The sequence below is a fragment of the Gorilla gorilla genome, chromosome 12 (assembly GCF_029281585.2).
Source record: "Gorilla gorilla gorilla isolate KB3781 chromosome 12, NHGRI_mGorGor1-v2.1_pri, whole genome shotgun sequence".
Taxonomy (NCBI): Eukaryota; Metazoa; Chordata; class Mammalia; order Primates; family Hominidae; genus Gorilla; species Gorilla gorilla.
This window is the reverse complement of record NC_073236.2, coordinates 76825001-76841050: the sequence shown is the minus strand read 5'-3', so window position 1 is coordinate 76841050 and position 16050 is coordinate 76825001. Positions and strand designations below refer to the sequence as shown.

Here is a 16050-nt window from a genome sequence, read left to right as displayed (position 1 = left end):
CAATATGGATTAGTCTAATGTTTCTTTATACTTTAGTTCCTTATCTTAAAAGTCCATTCTCAGAGTTTTAAAAAATTTAACTCTCATTTTTGCTTGTTTCATTTATTGGAAAAAATATTTTAATTCTTATTTATTACACTTTTTTCTCTTGCCTCTCCCCCCACTTTTACACATGTCTGACTTTTGGAAATTTGTTATTTTCATGTGACATAATGTCGATAACATGTACCCAAACAACAAAAATTAAAAATGTGCTCTTTTTAAAATGTGTGAATTATGTGAACTGTTCAATATATCTTTTGTTTTTCCTTCCTTTGAAGGCATACGATGGATTTGCCAGCATAGGAATTTCCCGATTATTGGAACCTTCTGATATGGTATTATTAGCAATTCCTGATAAACTGACCGTTATGACTTATCTCTATCAAATAAGGGCACATTTCAGTGGCCAAGAACTAAATGTCGTTCAGATAGAGGAAAACAGCAGTAAAAGCACATATAAAGTTGGAAACTATGAAACAGATACAAACAGTTCTGTTGATCAAGAAAAATTCTATGCAGAGCTTAGTGATCTGAAGCGGGAGCCTGAACTACAACAGCCTATCAGTGGAGCAGTAGACTTCTTATCACAGGATGACTCTGTATTTGTAAATGATAGTGGGGTTGGAGAGTCAGAAAGTGAGCATCAAACTCCTGATGATCACCTTAGTCCAAGCACAGCCTCCCTTTACTGTCGCAGGACTAAAAGTGACACAGAACCCCAGAAGTCGCAGCAGAGCTCTGGAAGGACTTCAGGATCTGATGACCCTGGAATATGTTCCAATACAGATTCAACCCAAGCACAGGTTTTGTTAGGCAAAAAGAGACTATTGAAAGCTGAGACTTTAGAATTGAGTGACTTATATGTTAGTGATAAGAAGAAGGATATGTCTCCACCCTTTATTTGTGAGGAGACAGATGAACAAAAGCTTCAAACTCTAGACATCGGTAGTAACTTGGAGAAAGAAAAATTAGAGAATTCCAGATCCTTAGAATGCAGATCAGATCCAGAATCTCCTATCAAAAAAACAAGTTTATCTCCTACTTCTAAACTTGGATATTCATATAGTAGAGATCTAGACCTTGCTAAGAAAAAACATGCTTCCCAGAGGCAGACGGAGTCTGATCCAGATGCTGATAGAACCACTTTAAATCATGCAGATCATTCATCAAAAATAGTCCAGGTAAGTGAGTTAGAATGCTGAATACTATATTTAGTAATTAGTTATTCTCTGTTTTTGTTTCTTTTTGCATTCATAGACGCTACAAATGATTAAAGGTGAAGTGTAATTTCTATTATAAAAACTCCTGAGGCATGTAGTAATGTGTGCCTAAGTCCCCACTATTTGGGAGGCTGAGGAAAGAAGATTGCTGTGGCCTAGGAGTTTGAAACCAGCCTGGGTAACATAGCGAGTCCCTGTCTCAAGAAAAGAAAAACCTGAAATATACCTGCTGTATATTTAAGGTTTATGATATAATATTTTAAGCCTAAAAATCCCAATTTCAACACTGAAGGATATTGTGTAATAAGGCTATGAGAAAAAAATTGAAGGATAAAGAATGTCAACTTTTCAAATAAAAATATTACTTATAAAAACAATATTCTACTATAAAATAAATCAAAGATGTTTCAATATTCCATTTAATGAGAACATCATTCTAAAAATGTATAATGCCAAATTAAATATTTCCCATTTAAAACATTTTCCTTAGGTATTTTAATTGGTTTATTTAGTCCCATCATTACTTGTGGTTAAAAATCCCTGCAGCATCCAAGTTTCTCCTCATGAAGGGAATACTGTACAGTTTTAACCTTTCTCTTACTGATGATATTAATAATTTACTGTTTTTACTTGTATCTCTGGTACCATCAGTTATAAGATATACTAATATTTTATGTACCACAACAAAAAAGAACAACATTGTCAATAAAGTTATGATACCTGGTTTTCCTATCACTCAGAATTTTTATAGCTATTGAAAGAGCTCTTTTAGACTTATTTAGGCATAGATTATTTGATCAGATAACACTCTTGTGTATACATAAGGAGGAAATTTTAGGCAAAATAAATTGATTAAGGTATTCCTAAAAGTTTTTCACATTTAGAATCCAGCTCTTCTGAATCACTTTTTGATTTAGAGTTGTTGGTATTCCTTTTTTTTTTCTGCACAGTTATCCTCTGTGCCATCGAAAGCATTGTTACAGTAAATGGTTCTCAAGGCCAGATTTGGGGGCCTCTGAAGTTCTCCAAGTCCCTTTCAGAGAGCCCCCAAAGTTAAAGCTATTTTCATAATAATACTAGGGCATTGTTTGCCTTTATCACTCTCATTCTCTCACAAGAGTATGATGGCATTTTCTGGAAGTTACATGATTTGTGATATCTCAACAGATTGAATACAAAAGTAGATATAGGAATTCAGCTGCTTTCTTTTATATTGAGATTTACAAAATATGTAAAATAATGCCACCCTTCTCAATTTTTGTTTTTAAAGTAATTATTTTCTATTAAAATGTGTTAACATCTAATGAGTTCATTGTGGCTACTTCTAAATGAAAAAAATATTTTAAAAATATATCAGTTTTAATACCAAAAATGACAAATATCAATAGATATAATCTGTATAAGCAAGAGTTTTTTGGGATCCTCAATAATTTTTAAGCATATATAGGGATTTTGAGACCGAAAAATTGGGGAACCTCTGAATTGTTTTTTTTTTTTTTTTTTTGAAACAGAGTTTCACTCTTGTTGCCCAGGCTGGAGTGCAATGGTGCCATCTTGGCTTACCGCAACCTCCGCCTCCCAGGTTCAAGCAATTCTTTTGCCTCAGCCTCCCGAGAAGCTGGGATCACAGGCATGTGCCACCACACCCGGCTAATTTTGTATTTTTAGTAGAGACGGTGTTTCTCCATGTTGGTCAGGCTGGTCTTGAACTCCTGACCTCAGGTGATCCACCCGCCTTGGCCTCCCAAAGTGCTGAGATTACAGGTGTGAGCCACCGCGCCCAGCGTGAACCTCTGAATTTATAGCATTTCTCCACAACTGTCTCTGGGATTTTCTTCCAAGTCAGTATTCTCATTGATAATGGCACTTTCTTGGCTTTACCAGAAGGTTTCAACAGAAGATTTTTAGACAGTAATCTGGAGTTATGTTTCTTTCTCAAATAGTCCTCAATTGGTGTTTACTGAAACATCAAGGAATTGCCATCATGCCAACTGAAATATCAAACAATATATGTATAGGTAGACAACCATGTCTTAACTTCCACCTGGATGACAGAGAGTGTAAGATTCTTCCACTTGTAAGTTTTCAGAGGTGTCAAGAAAGAATTTACATCTTAGAATTAAAGAAATATAATAGCTGCCAAAGCAAGCCCCTGTTCTCCTAATCATAAACCTCAAATCAAAAGTCCTAAGTAGCTAAATCTCTCTGAAAGCTTTCAGGACAGCATATGTCCACACATAGTAGATAATCAATAAACATCTAGTGATTGAAAATTTCAAGAACTTGATGACCCTAAATTGTCATATTCAATACAAATTTTTCTTTTGTTTTTTTTGGGGGGGGATGGAGTCTTGCCTTGCGTGATCTCATCTCACTGCAACCTTCTCCCGGGTTCAAGTGATTCTCCTGCCTCAGCCTCCCGAGTAGCTGAGACTACAGGTGTGTACCACCATGCCCAGTTAATTTTTGTATTTTTAGTAGAGATGGGGTTTCACCACATTGGCCAGGCTGGTCTCGAACTCCTGACCTCAGGTGATCCTCCTGCCTCAGTCTCCCAAAGTACTGGGATTACAGGTGTGAGCCACTGCGCCTGGCCAGATTTTTCTTGAAAACCAGATTTTTAAGGCAAATATGTTTAGTTAAAACTAGGAATTGATTGATGTTTAAAATTTTAAAATACCCTGGACTGGGAATCAGTAAGCCTCGAATCTCATTTTGACTCTCCCAATAAATTAGTAGTGTGACACGTTAACTAGCCATTTAGCCTCTCTTGATCTTATTTTCCATGTATGTTAAATGAAGCAATCTTTAAGAACCCCTTTAGCTGTGAAACTATCATTCTGTGATTCTATTCAGATGATTAAAGTGTACTGGATGATAGAAGCAATGTCTATTCATAGCTCCATGTATGTTTTCTCTTTGGCCATTGGCTTATTCAGAATTTTGCTTGGGGTAAGTTTAAAAGTTTTTATTGACACTGGATTGGCAAAAGTAATGTCTAACAATAAACACTGTAATATAGGTGCTGACATTTGGTAGGCTTTTAAAATTGTATATAGCAGCTGAATTTTGGACAATTGAAAATCTGTTTCTCTTTTGTACACAGTATTTCAATTCTCAGATACACATCTTTTTACATTTTAACTTCTCCAAAATCAATATATTATTTATAATAGATAGTATATTAGAGTTTAATTGACAGTGTTTGTTCTTTCTTAGTAGTTCATAAAATAATAGTAACTCTTACAATTAAGACCATTGGATTAGAGGAAATTTAGTAACTTTAATATGGCTTTATATACTTAACAAAGTCATAATGTTGGCCATTTGGGTGCCTAATACATGTGATGACAGTTATATATCTTACACCTATCTCTTAAACTTTACAACCCATAAGGTAAGTAGTCAAATTCTATATTATATGTGGGAAATCTGAGGTTTGCAGAGTTACTTAAGGTTACATGATAAATGTTAAAGTTTGAATTCAAAAGCAACCTTGTCTTCAAAGTCTGTGCTTCTCCACTTGATGCTTATAACATCTTTATTTACCATAATAGCATTAAAAAATAATCGTAGCCCAAATATAATGTGGTCAACATTACTGAAGGGCAATTTAACAATGTGAATCAAATTCCTTAAAAACCTTTATCTCATTACATCCTACTTTCAGGAATTTTTCCTAAGGAAATAATTAGAATTGTATAATATGGCCGGGTACCATGGCTCACTCCTGTAATCCCAGCAAGTTGGGAGGCCAAGGCGGGTGGATCACCTGAGGTCGGGAGTTTGAGACCAGCCTGACCAACATGGAGAAACCCCGTCTCTACTAAAAATACGAAATTAGCCAGGGTGGTGGCACATGCCTGTAATCCCAGCTACTTGGGAGGCTGAGGCAGGAGAATTGCTTGAACCCGGGAGGCGGAGGTTGCGGTGATCCGAGCTGGCGCCATTGTACTCCGGCCTGGGCAACAAGAGCGAAACTCCATCTCAAAAAAAAAAAAAAAATGTATAATAAAAATTTACTTCTAAAGATATTCATAAAAGCATTATTTATGATAGTAAAAAATTGTGTGCAACCTAAATGTTCAGCAAAATAAGACAAGTTAACGTATGATGCATCTATACAATATAATGTTAGGTAGCCAATTAAAAATCAAGTTTTAGGCTGGGCATGGTGGCTCACCTGTAATCCCAGTGCTTTGGGAGGCTGAGGTAAGAGGATCGCTTGGGCCTGAGAGGTCAAGGCTGCAATGAGCTGTGATCATGCCATTGGACTCCAGCCTTGTGACAGAGTGAGACCCTGTCTCATCAAAAAAGTGAAATAATAAAATAAAATAATAAAAAAATTATGTTTAAAAAACATTTAAGACCATGAGAAAATGCTCAAAATAGAATAAGTGAAAAAAAAAGCATGATTCTACAGTTATTATCTCTGGGTACCAGGACTACTACTAATGTTTATTTTTTTCTTTTTAACTTGTATTTATTTTCTGAAATCCTGTAGTGAATTGCATTTCTAGCCAGGAAAAAAAAAAAACAACTGTGTTTATGTGCTGTTAAACACAATTGGTGATTTTATAGTCTTTTGGTGATTTGATTTTGGTCTTAAGACCAAAACATCTTTTCACTGTCCATGTAGCTGGTTGGAATTACCAAAAGACTATAAAATCACAGAATTTAGATATAGTGAGATCTTAAAGATGATCCCTCATTTCAAAGATTAGGAAATCAAGGGATTAAAACAAGTAGTTAATGTTTATTCAGTGCTTGCCATGTGCCAGTGCTCAGTACATTATGCTATTATTTAATCTTTGCCCTGTCCTTCTGAGAGTTGGTCTATTTCTATCCTTATTTTATAAATGAGGAAACTGAGGCTTAGAGAAATTAACTTGCCCGTAATTAAGTGGTGGAACTGATATTTGAACCCAGGTCTCTCTGACTCCACATCATGTAATGGAATGCAGTAAGTTTTTAACTGACCTGCTCAATGTTACATTGCTTATTATTAGTGGGAGAGGGATTAACAGCCTGATGTCTTGACTGAAAATTCAGTGTTCATTTAATTAATTTTGTCTGTTTTTGAGACACTGTTGATATTGTAACTAAATTCTATTGTGTCCTATTCGACATGAACTTAGACTTATCATTATCACTTATACATTTTATTTGTATCTGTTAAGTTAAGAATTTTTGTTTAATCCTCTTAAAAATCTTGGGTGATGAAAATGTCCTGGAATTAGGTAGTGGTGATAGTTCATAACCTTATGAAATACTAAAAACCACTGAATTGTACACTTTAAGAAAAATCTTTTCTTCTTTAAGTTTATAGAAAAGAAGGCTTTAAAAAATAGTTGTAGTAAAATATAAAGACCACAAAGAAACCCAAAAATGCTGAACTAATCTTAAAGAAGATGGTTTCACATAATATGAAATAAAGTAATAGCTACACTTATTTTCTTTTCCTTGACAGTGATACTTATGATTGAACCAAAACTATGCAATGAAAGGGAAGTAAAAGAAATTAAGTATCTGATAATAGTAATAGACATCTAAAGCCAGAAGTTGGTTACTTAGTAGAAAAAAAAGGAATTTGGACTATAAGGAGTATGAATACTTGTGCTTTTGGTTTAAGAACTGATCTCTGTTGATGGACAGTATCTGTTGTTCTCCAAAATTATATTGTAAAATTACAGATTAATCCAGGAGAATACTTTTTCAATTCTAATATTTTCAATTGTTTTGTTATAAGGATAGTGAGCAATGGAGAAGACTAGTTTTACTTTTTTTAATGAAATATAATAGCTTTGAATTTTCTATAAACATTCTCAAGGATTTAAAGGATTATTGCCACAGATATTTAATATTTATCAACATTCAAATTTGGAAGACATGTTGTTATCAATTCTATAAGACTGAAAATAAAACTCTGAACTTTAAAAAATGTCTTTGTCAGATTATACTGTGTTTATGAGCAAATACTGAGAATATATAGAATATATATTAGCTTCATACCTAATATGTTCTAATAAAATTATAATTAAATTTAATCCAGTTTTAGACAGTAAAGATGTATTTCCCTCATGTCAAGATTTATATATTTGTTCCACGGTTTCTAGTCAACATTAATATTCTCTATAGGTAATCTCATGAAGCTACAATCTTATTCATAATCTCTATTATTTCTGCAGATTGTCTAACCTTTCATTAGTTTACAAATGTAGATTACCTGTTTTTTTTTTTTTGGCTTCTAATTCTGTATCTTTGCTTTTAAGCATCGATTGTTATCTAGACAAGAAGAACTTAAGGAAAGAGCAAGAGTTCTGCTTGAGCAAGCAAGAAGAGATGCAGCCTTAAAGGCGGGGAATAAGCACAATACCAACACAGCCACCCCATTCTGCAACAGGCAGCTAAGTGATGTGAGGAGCATTGGTTAAAAAAGACCATAAGTTGTTCATTGTAATCATGGGGAGGAGGGAAGTAATTTGCTTGTATTTCTGCTATGTTATTTTTCTACGGACTGTACATTGTGAATACTTGGTGCACTTACTGAACTGATAAAGATAAATTCATACTTGTAGGACCATTTGATCATTATTCCTACAGAGCAGTGTTAGTGATGAGGAAAAGTAAGATCTGGGAATATAATTTCCACATATACGTGAATAATCTGTTTTTTGTTAATTTATATTTTATAACTGTAGTTGTACTCTAAGATTGTATTTTGTCAATGGAAGTTAATTTTGTTGGAAATGTTTGAATATAATACTGATGTCTATTATTTATTGAATACCTACTAAGTATTTCAGGAACAATAATTTTGTTTTACTTAACTCCATGGAGACTGAGGCCAATAGGCAAGGTAACTTGTACAAGGTCACGGAGTCAATAAATGGTGAATCCAGGATTTGAACCTGAGCCTTATTAGATTCCAGAGTCAGTCCACTTTCCTATCATATACTGCCATCCTTGTACTAAACCACATTTTTATATATATTTTTGTGTAGTGCTTCACAGATAATAATGAATGTATAATAATAGGAGCCCTTAAAATTTAGGAGGACACAAACATCTTCATGAATGAGAAAACTGTGACAGTCTCACCACAGCACCATCATGTGTTAGTAGTTGTTTTTCCCAGAAAGAGCAGCTCTGTGCCATATAGCTAGGTAGCTACATGCCAGGTTGGTCACCTTGTTGCATGTGTTTCACATTTACCCAAAGAAGTACCCTATTGCTTATGAGACTATGCTTTGAATAGTCCCAAGATATTTTCCCACCCTTCCTCTTTCAAGTTATCTATTCCTGCATTAAAAACCACTGCAGGGCTAGGCATGGTGACTTACGCCTGTACCCAACACTTTGAGAGGCTGAGGTGGGAGGATCACTTGATCTCAGGAGTCTGAGACCAGCCTAGGCAACAGTGACACCCCATCTCTACTTACAGAAAAAAAAAAAAAAAACACCGCAAAACTTACTGGCAAAAAACAACCATCTTATTAGGTTAATAGATTCTGTGAGTTAAGAATTCAGATAGGACACAGTGGTAGTGGCTTGTTTATGTTCCATGACGTCTGGGGCTGGCTTTCAGCTAATAAGACCTCTGCCAGACTGTCAGTTGGAACACCTACATGTGGCCTCTCCATATGGTCTCTCTACTTCTCTAGTGTGGGCTTCCTCATAGCATGGTGGCTGACTTCCAAGAACAAGTGTCCCAATGGAATAAGGCATAAATATGTGGCATTCTTATGATCTAGCTTTTCTTAAAAACAAAATCACTTTAAGTTTATTGTAAGAAAGAAAAATTAGTGGCAAATTTCAGTTATGAACATAGATGTAAAAATCCTATAGAAAATATTAACAAATTCAACCCAGAAGTTATTTTTAAAAGTTAACATACCATGGTCAATTTGGATTTATTCTAGGAATGCAAGATTGTTTAATTTTTCAAAACTCAAGAAATGTAATTGACAACATTAACAGAATAAAGAAAAATCAAGCAGATATAGAAAAAGGTTGGAAAAATATCAACATCCATTCATGATCCACAGAGAGAAAAGAATCACATTTCTTAGCCTCTAGGGATAGAAAGGAAGTTTATTACTTTATTAATCTGCTAAAATGTACATATAAAAAGCCTATAGCAAACATACTTAATTGTGAAATATTGAAAGCTTTCCATTTGTGACAGATTAAAAGACAGGAAAGTCCACTATCACTTCTGTTCAATATCATAATGGGAAACCTAAGACAAGGAAAAGAAATAAAAAGGTATAACATATGAAAAGAGACCAATAAAATTACCATTATTCACCAGAAGTATGATTCGTACATAGAAAATTCCCCCAAAATTACAAGATTACTGGACATAAAATTAATATTTGAAAATAAATGCTTTTTTTTTTTTTTTGAGATGGAGTCTCGCCATGTCGCCCAGGCTGGAGCGCAGTGGTGCGATCTCGGCTCACTGCAAGCTTCGCCTCCCGGGTTCACACCATTCTCCTGCCTCAGCTTCCCAAGTAGCTGGGATTACAGGCACCCACCACCATGCCTGGCTAATGTTTTTGTATTTTTAGTAGAGACAGGGTTTCACCGTGATAGCCAGGATGGTCTTGATCTCCTGACCTCGTGATCCGCCCACCTCGGCCTCCCAAAATGTGAAAATAAATTATATTTCAATAAGATACACAAATGGCCAACAAGCACATAAGAAATATCTTTAGTATCATTAGTTATCAAGCAAATGAAACTCAAAGCCGCAGTGAGATACCACTATGAGAATGACTAGAATTTAAAAGACTGACAGTAACAAGTGTGGAAGGAATCTGGAGCAACTAGAACTCTCACATTTTGCCAGTAGGAATGTAAAATGGTACAACCATCTTGAAAAACAGGCCATTGCTTATGAAGCTAAACATACACTTACATGACCCCAGCAATTCCATTTTAAGGTATATAACCAAAAAAACTAAAAACACATGGTTATTCGAAGACTTTTACACAAAATTTCATGGCAGTTTTGTTTGTAGTACCCAGAAACAGGACAAAATTTAAATGTCCGTCACCAGACAAATGAATAAACACATCCTGATATAGCCATGCAATATAATATTACCCAGCAATACAAAGGAACAGGACACTGAGATGCACAATAATGTAAATGAATCTTGGAGATATTATGCTGCAAACACAAAAGAGGACATGTATAATTACATTCACATGAAATTCTACAACAGGCAAAACTAACGTAGCATGACAGAAAGCCGATTGGTGGTTGCCTGATGCCAGGGTAGGTGGGATATCATGAGCAAACTTTCTAGAGGGATAGAAAAGATTTATAGCTTTATTGTGTCTGATTACACAGGTATATACATTCGTTAAAACATCAAATTTAAGATGGGTGCATATTACTAGATGTAAATTACATCTTTAAGTTTATCTTTTTAAATTATTTATTACAAACAAAAGTTTTAAAATATTTACAAGAACATTAAAAATACGTAGTATGCTAAGAATAAAGCTAACAAGAAATATGCAAGACCTTTAGGGAGAAAACTAAAACATTCTGAAAGATATAAAAGAGTAAATAAATGGAAGGGCATATTGTGTTCATAGATTAGAAGACTCAATTTTTTAAACATTTTATTGTGGTAAGAACAGTTAACATGAGAGCTACTCTTTTTTAAAAAATTTGAGTGGATACAATGTTTTATTGCAGGTCTTCATTACTTATTCATGTTGCTTAAATGAAACTTTATTCCTGTAGATGAGTAACTGCCCATTTCTCCCTCCCTCCAGTCCCTGTCTACCACTATTTCGCTCTTTGATTCCATGAATCCGACTATTTTAGATGCTTCATATAAGTGGAATCATGCAGTATTTGTCTTTCTATAACTGGCTTATTTCACTTAGCATAATGTCATCAAGGCTCATCTATGTTGTAGAATGTGACAGGACTTCCTGCTTTTTTAAAGCTGAATGGTATTCCACTGTGTATGTACCACATTCATTTTATCCGTTCATCTGTCAGTAGACATTTAGGTGGTTTCCACATCTTGGCTATTGTGAATAATGCTGCAGTGAACATAGGAGTGCTAAAATCTCTTCAAGATCTTGATTTCAGCTTTTTCTGATAAGTACTCCGAAGTGGGATTGCTGGATCATATGGTAGTTCTGTTTTTAATTTTTTGAGGCACCTTCATATTGTTTTTCCATAACAGTTGCACTATTTTATGTTACCACCAACAATGTGCAAAGATTCCACTTTCTCCACATTCTCACCAACACTTGCTACTTTAGTTTTTTAAATAATAGCCATTGAACAAGCATGGAGTGACATCTCATTGTGATCTTGATTTGCACTTTCCTGATGACTAGTGACATTGAACATCTTTTCATGTACCTGTACCTGTTGTCCATTTGTATGTCTTCTTTGAAGAAATGTCTATTCAAGTCCTTAGCCCACTTTTTAATCAGGTTAACAGTTTGTTTTGGTGGTTGGGGGGGTGGCTAATGAGTTATAGGAGTTCTTATTTATTACTTAAAGGACCACTGGTTTACTTTAGCAGTTTCTTTATTTTATTCCTCTGTACTTTATTTCTGTACAAGTAAACTAAGTCCTTCTGATGAATACCAAAAATAATGAGAAGAGCTATTTTAATAATTGCTGTTGTAGTACTTAAATAGAAGCATGTAGTGCATGGGACAATGTCCATGTACTCAGTACAGTTAGCTACTTGTGAGACTTTTGTATTTAGTTCTGGGTGAGAGAAAGTGAGAATTTACAGGGGATTCAGAAAAGGGTTAAAGGATTGAAAGCAAAGGTCTACTTGTAAGAAATAAAGCCTTATAAAATGTAAAGAAGAGATAACTGGGAAATAGCTTAAGTGATCATTTGAATATATGAAGCCTCAAAATCCATCTGGTAATCCCACTTACCTAAGAGAATAAACTTCCCAACTACTCAGCATGGCCTCATGTCCTTGCAAATCCTGTCCCCTCCCTTTACAGCCTCATTTCTTACCTCTCTCATTTTTTTCATTCTACAGTCCAGTTATAAGTTGCTTACTGTATCTAAAATGTGCCATACTCTTTCATTCTTGTGTCAAGCATTTGCTGTTGTTGCCTTGAAATACCCATCTTCCCTTATTAGTTTCTAGTGAAATAGCACTTCTATAAACACTGTCCTCATGACTCCTTGCAGTGAAGTTAATTCTCTTTCCTATATCTTTTTCTGTTATTCTCTACCGTAGCATGCATTCATCCTAATATAATTATCTAATTACAAGTCTCTTCCTCTCATTCAACTGTGAACTATTTCAAAGTACAAGGACCTTGTATCCCCAGCACCAAGTAGTAGTATTTGGTAAATGTTCGTTGAATGAATAAATGAAGGGAATAGTGACAGGCTATTTTTCATATCCTCTGAGTGTCACCTAATAAAAAATGAGCTTAAACATGAAAACTTTGCTATAAGGAGGTTCTTAGTAGGTTTGTAAACATGAAAAATAAATGTTTCTCTGAAGTTCTTTAAAGCAGAATTGAGCAGAGGAAGTTAGTGTTCCCTTGTCTGAAGTCAGTTACAGATAAGATTACTTTTGCCACTTAGGGACTTAAGCTTATATCGTTCTTTCCTTGCTATTCTCGAATCGTACATTATGATACCTTTCTTTGTTGTTATGATGTGTGTATGCCAAATCCTTACACACACCAGCTTTTCCCATATCCTGGGACTCTGATTAGAGTTCAGCTTTCAGTTCTGCCTTGAATCACAACACTACAAAACATTCCCTTCCAAAATGAGTATAGCTTTAGGCTGCTAGCTTGGAAAGCTGTTTCTAAGACACTGAAAACAACTCTCGATATTCTTATTGGGTGGACCCTTACGTACAGACTCCACTTAAGTTATCCTCAGGAAAGATTTATAAGCTGTAATTTCCCTTAAAGGACAACTCACAAACACAGATACCATAAACCTTTTAATTTTTCTAAATTTTTGGCAGGACTACCATTGCATATTTTAGTGAATACTTGGTAAAACTACTTATTGCCTTTCGAGTCTTTTTTCATGAAAGTCGTTTATATGATTCATTCATACCTTTGTGCCTTTAGAAACTCCTTTAACCTGTTTCATTTGCTCCCTGAAATTATGTCTATGGGAGACAGATTTCATTGCTCTCGGTCTGTATTTTATGTTTCTTTTCTTCCTGTTCCTTTTGTTCTATGAAGATTTTCAAAGGTTGAATTTTACTAATGTAAGTTTTAGGTGTGATATTTGTGTTTTTCATTTTTTTCCACATGTGCTTTAAATGATTTTTTTAAGTACAACTCAGGAGTTTGGTAGCTTTAGCAGTCCACCCAGTATGTAATTCAAAGGAGACTTCTTGATCATGTAATATACAAGCACAGACTTGAAGAAAATGTAATTTTTTGAAGAAAATATTTCTTTTTTTATTATTTTTCTTTATTACTCCATTTCCCCACACACTTTTCATCCAGATATGTACAAATAGAATTTTAAAAAGCTAATCTGGCCTGTAATCCCAGCACTTTGGGAGGCTGAGGCAGGCAGATCACCTGAGGTCAGGAGTTCTAGACCAGCGTGACCAACATGGTGAAACCCATCTCTACTAAAAATAGAAAAATTAGTCAGGCATGACAGCGCCGCCTATAGTCCCAGCTACTCACGAGGCTGAGGCAGGAGAATTGCTTGAACTCGGGAGGCGAATGTTGCAATGAGCGGAGATTGCGCCACTGCACTCCAGCCTGGGCAACAGAGCAAGACTCTGTCTCAAAAAAATAAAAATAGGCTGGGTGTGGTGGCCCACGCCTGTAATCCCAATGCTTTGGGACGCCAACGTGAGCAGATAACTTGAGGTCAGGAGTTCGAGACTAGCCTGGCTAACATGGCGAAACCCCATCTCTACCAAAAATACAAAAAATTACCCAGGCACGGTGGCTCATGCCTCTAGTCCCAGCTACTCAGGAGGCTGAGGCACAGGAATCGCTTGAACCCAGGAGGCAGAGGTTGCAGTGAGCCAAGATTGTGCCACTGCACTCTACCCTGGGCAACGGACTCCATCTCAAAAAATAATAAAATAAAAATAAAAAATAAAAGCTAATCTGTTTCAGATGCTTTTGCTAATTATTTTGCATTGGAATATAATTGCTTTTTAAAAAATGCATTTAATAAGCCCACCATTACATTTAATAATACTTATATACTTGTATAGGTATCTGAAAGGGATGTTTGCATTTGATGTGCTTAAGTTTAGAATTCATACACTCTAAGCAAAATAAAGGATGATAGTCCTGCTACCCACAGTCCTTGGAATTTTTGTTAGCATATTAGTGAAGCATTTTGAACATATCAGAAGAATGATGCTATATATGTTTAATTATAACTTTTTTAACAGAATAAAATCTATTTTATAAGTAGAAAATCTAAACAAATCTAAAAAGAGAATCAGGATGAAACTTCAGTCTAATTAGTCTAATCATAATGATCAATGAATTTATAAATATGTTTGTTTTTGTTTTGTTTAAGCAGTAATTATGTAGCATAAGAGTATGGTTTGCAGATAGTTCTTAGGTATCTGGATGCATTTTAGAACTATCAGGAAGTAATTACAATGCTATTATAAAACAGACTTGAAGTTTTTCTCCTAACATTTAATCTGTTAGCATAATGGCCCATCCATTACACTCAACTGGTTTAGGAGCCTTTTCTCACATAACAGGTAGCAGGATCAAACTGCAGGTTAGCAGCAAGTCCTGGAAGGTTTGCAGTATCCATCTTTAAAGACCTGAAGGAACGTTTGAATCCTCTAGAGAAAACAGTATACGTGGGAAAGGATTTTAGTTTGGTCAGCTCTTAGTTAACTGCTAAGACCAGTAACCACACAGTGACTTCTTTTAAGCTTGCCTTTGGAAATGAATCCAAATGGCTTAAGAGAACTAAGAGAATGCAAGTTGCTCTTTTGCAAATTAAACCTTTGACAGGTATTTTATTGCCATGAAGGGTGAGACATCAACCGCGTACTTTTGATGTTGATTGGAAATTATTGATTTAAATGGCACTAGTCTGTCATGCCGATAATTGTAGCAGATTTAGATAAGATCACTAGATCTTCTCCAAATAATAAAAGAAGCATTTGCCATTCAATTGGTAAAAAACACTAAACTTTTTTTGATAATCTCTAATAGTAACCTTTTCCGTAGTTTTCATATATGTGTTCTAAGTATATATCATCATAAAAATATGTATGAGATTATACTTACATATTTATGAATATTGGCTGTGTTAGTTAAATAGATAGCCTCTTAGGAATCAAAGCTTTAAAATTAAGTTCAAGTTAAAATTTCGTATTTTTCCTAATTACACATATTATCAGTTCTACTGTTAGGAAGAAGTATGTTAACTTTACATTTGTAATTTTGTGTGAAAGGACATCAATTATCACTTATTAAAAAATCTAAGACCTTTAATAACATATAGAGTGAGTTTTTAGTTAAAAAATCTAAAACCTTTAATAACATACAGATTTTATTTAGGAATTTTTATTCTCCTTATGAGCTGGAATGTCTGTGCCCAGGGCACTGAAATGAAAATACATCCTTATTTTTTACTTCAACACAATCACCAAAAGATTTAATGTACAAAATCCATCTCAGACCAGTGAGACACTTTGAGTGTAGAGCTGATCTTTTTATAGTTGCATTTTAGAGGAGAAGAATGCTGGCGTACTTCTATGTTCAGCATAAATAGCTCTATACAAAGCAGCGGTTTTTA

The 16050-nt window shown here is 34.8% G+C and overlaps 1 protein-coding gene across 40 annotated transcripts in view; it reads left to right on the top strand.

Moving 5' to 3' along the window:
* EHBP1 (EH domain binding protein 1) overlaps positions 1-16050 on the top strand; it is a 370582-nt gene that overhangs the window by 273398 nt on the left and 81134 nt on the right. For 29 of the 40 annotated variants that reach the window (XM_055377993.2, XM_019021230.4, XM_063696152.1 and 26 more), the window contains 2 exons: positions 321-1223; positions 7535-7678. In XM_055377993.2, the coding sequence (XP_055233968.1) occupies positions 321-1223; positions 7535-7678 (1047 nt within the window). The remainder of the gene's footprint in view (positions 1-320; positions 1224-7534; positions 7679-16050) is intronic. The other 11 variants (XM_063696160.1, XM_063696164.1, XM_063696158.1 and 8 more) reach the window with 1 other exon arrangement.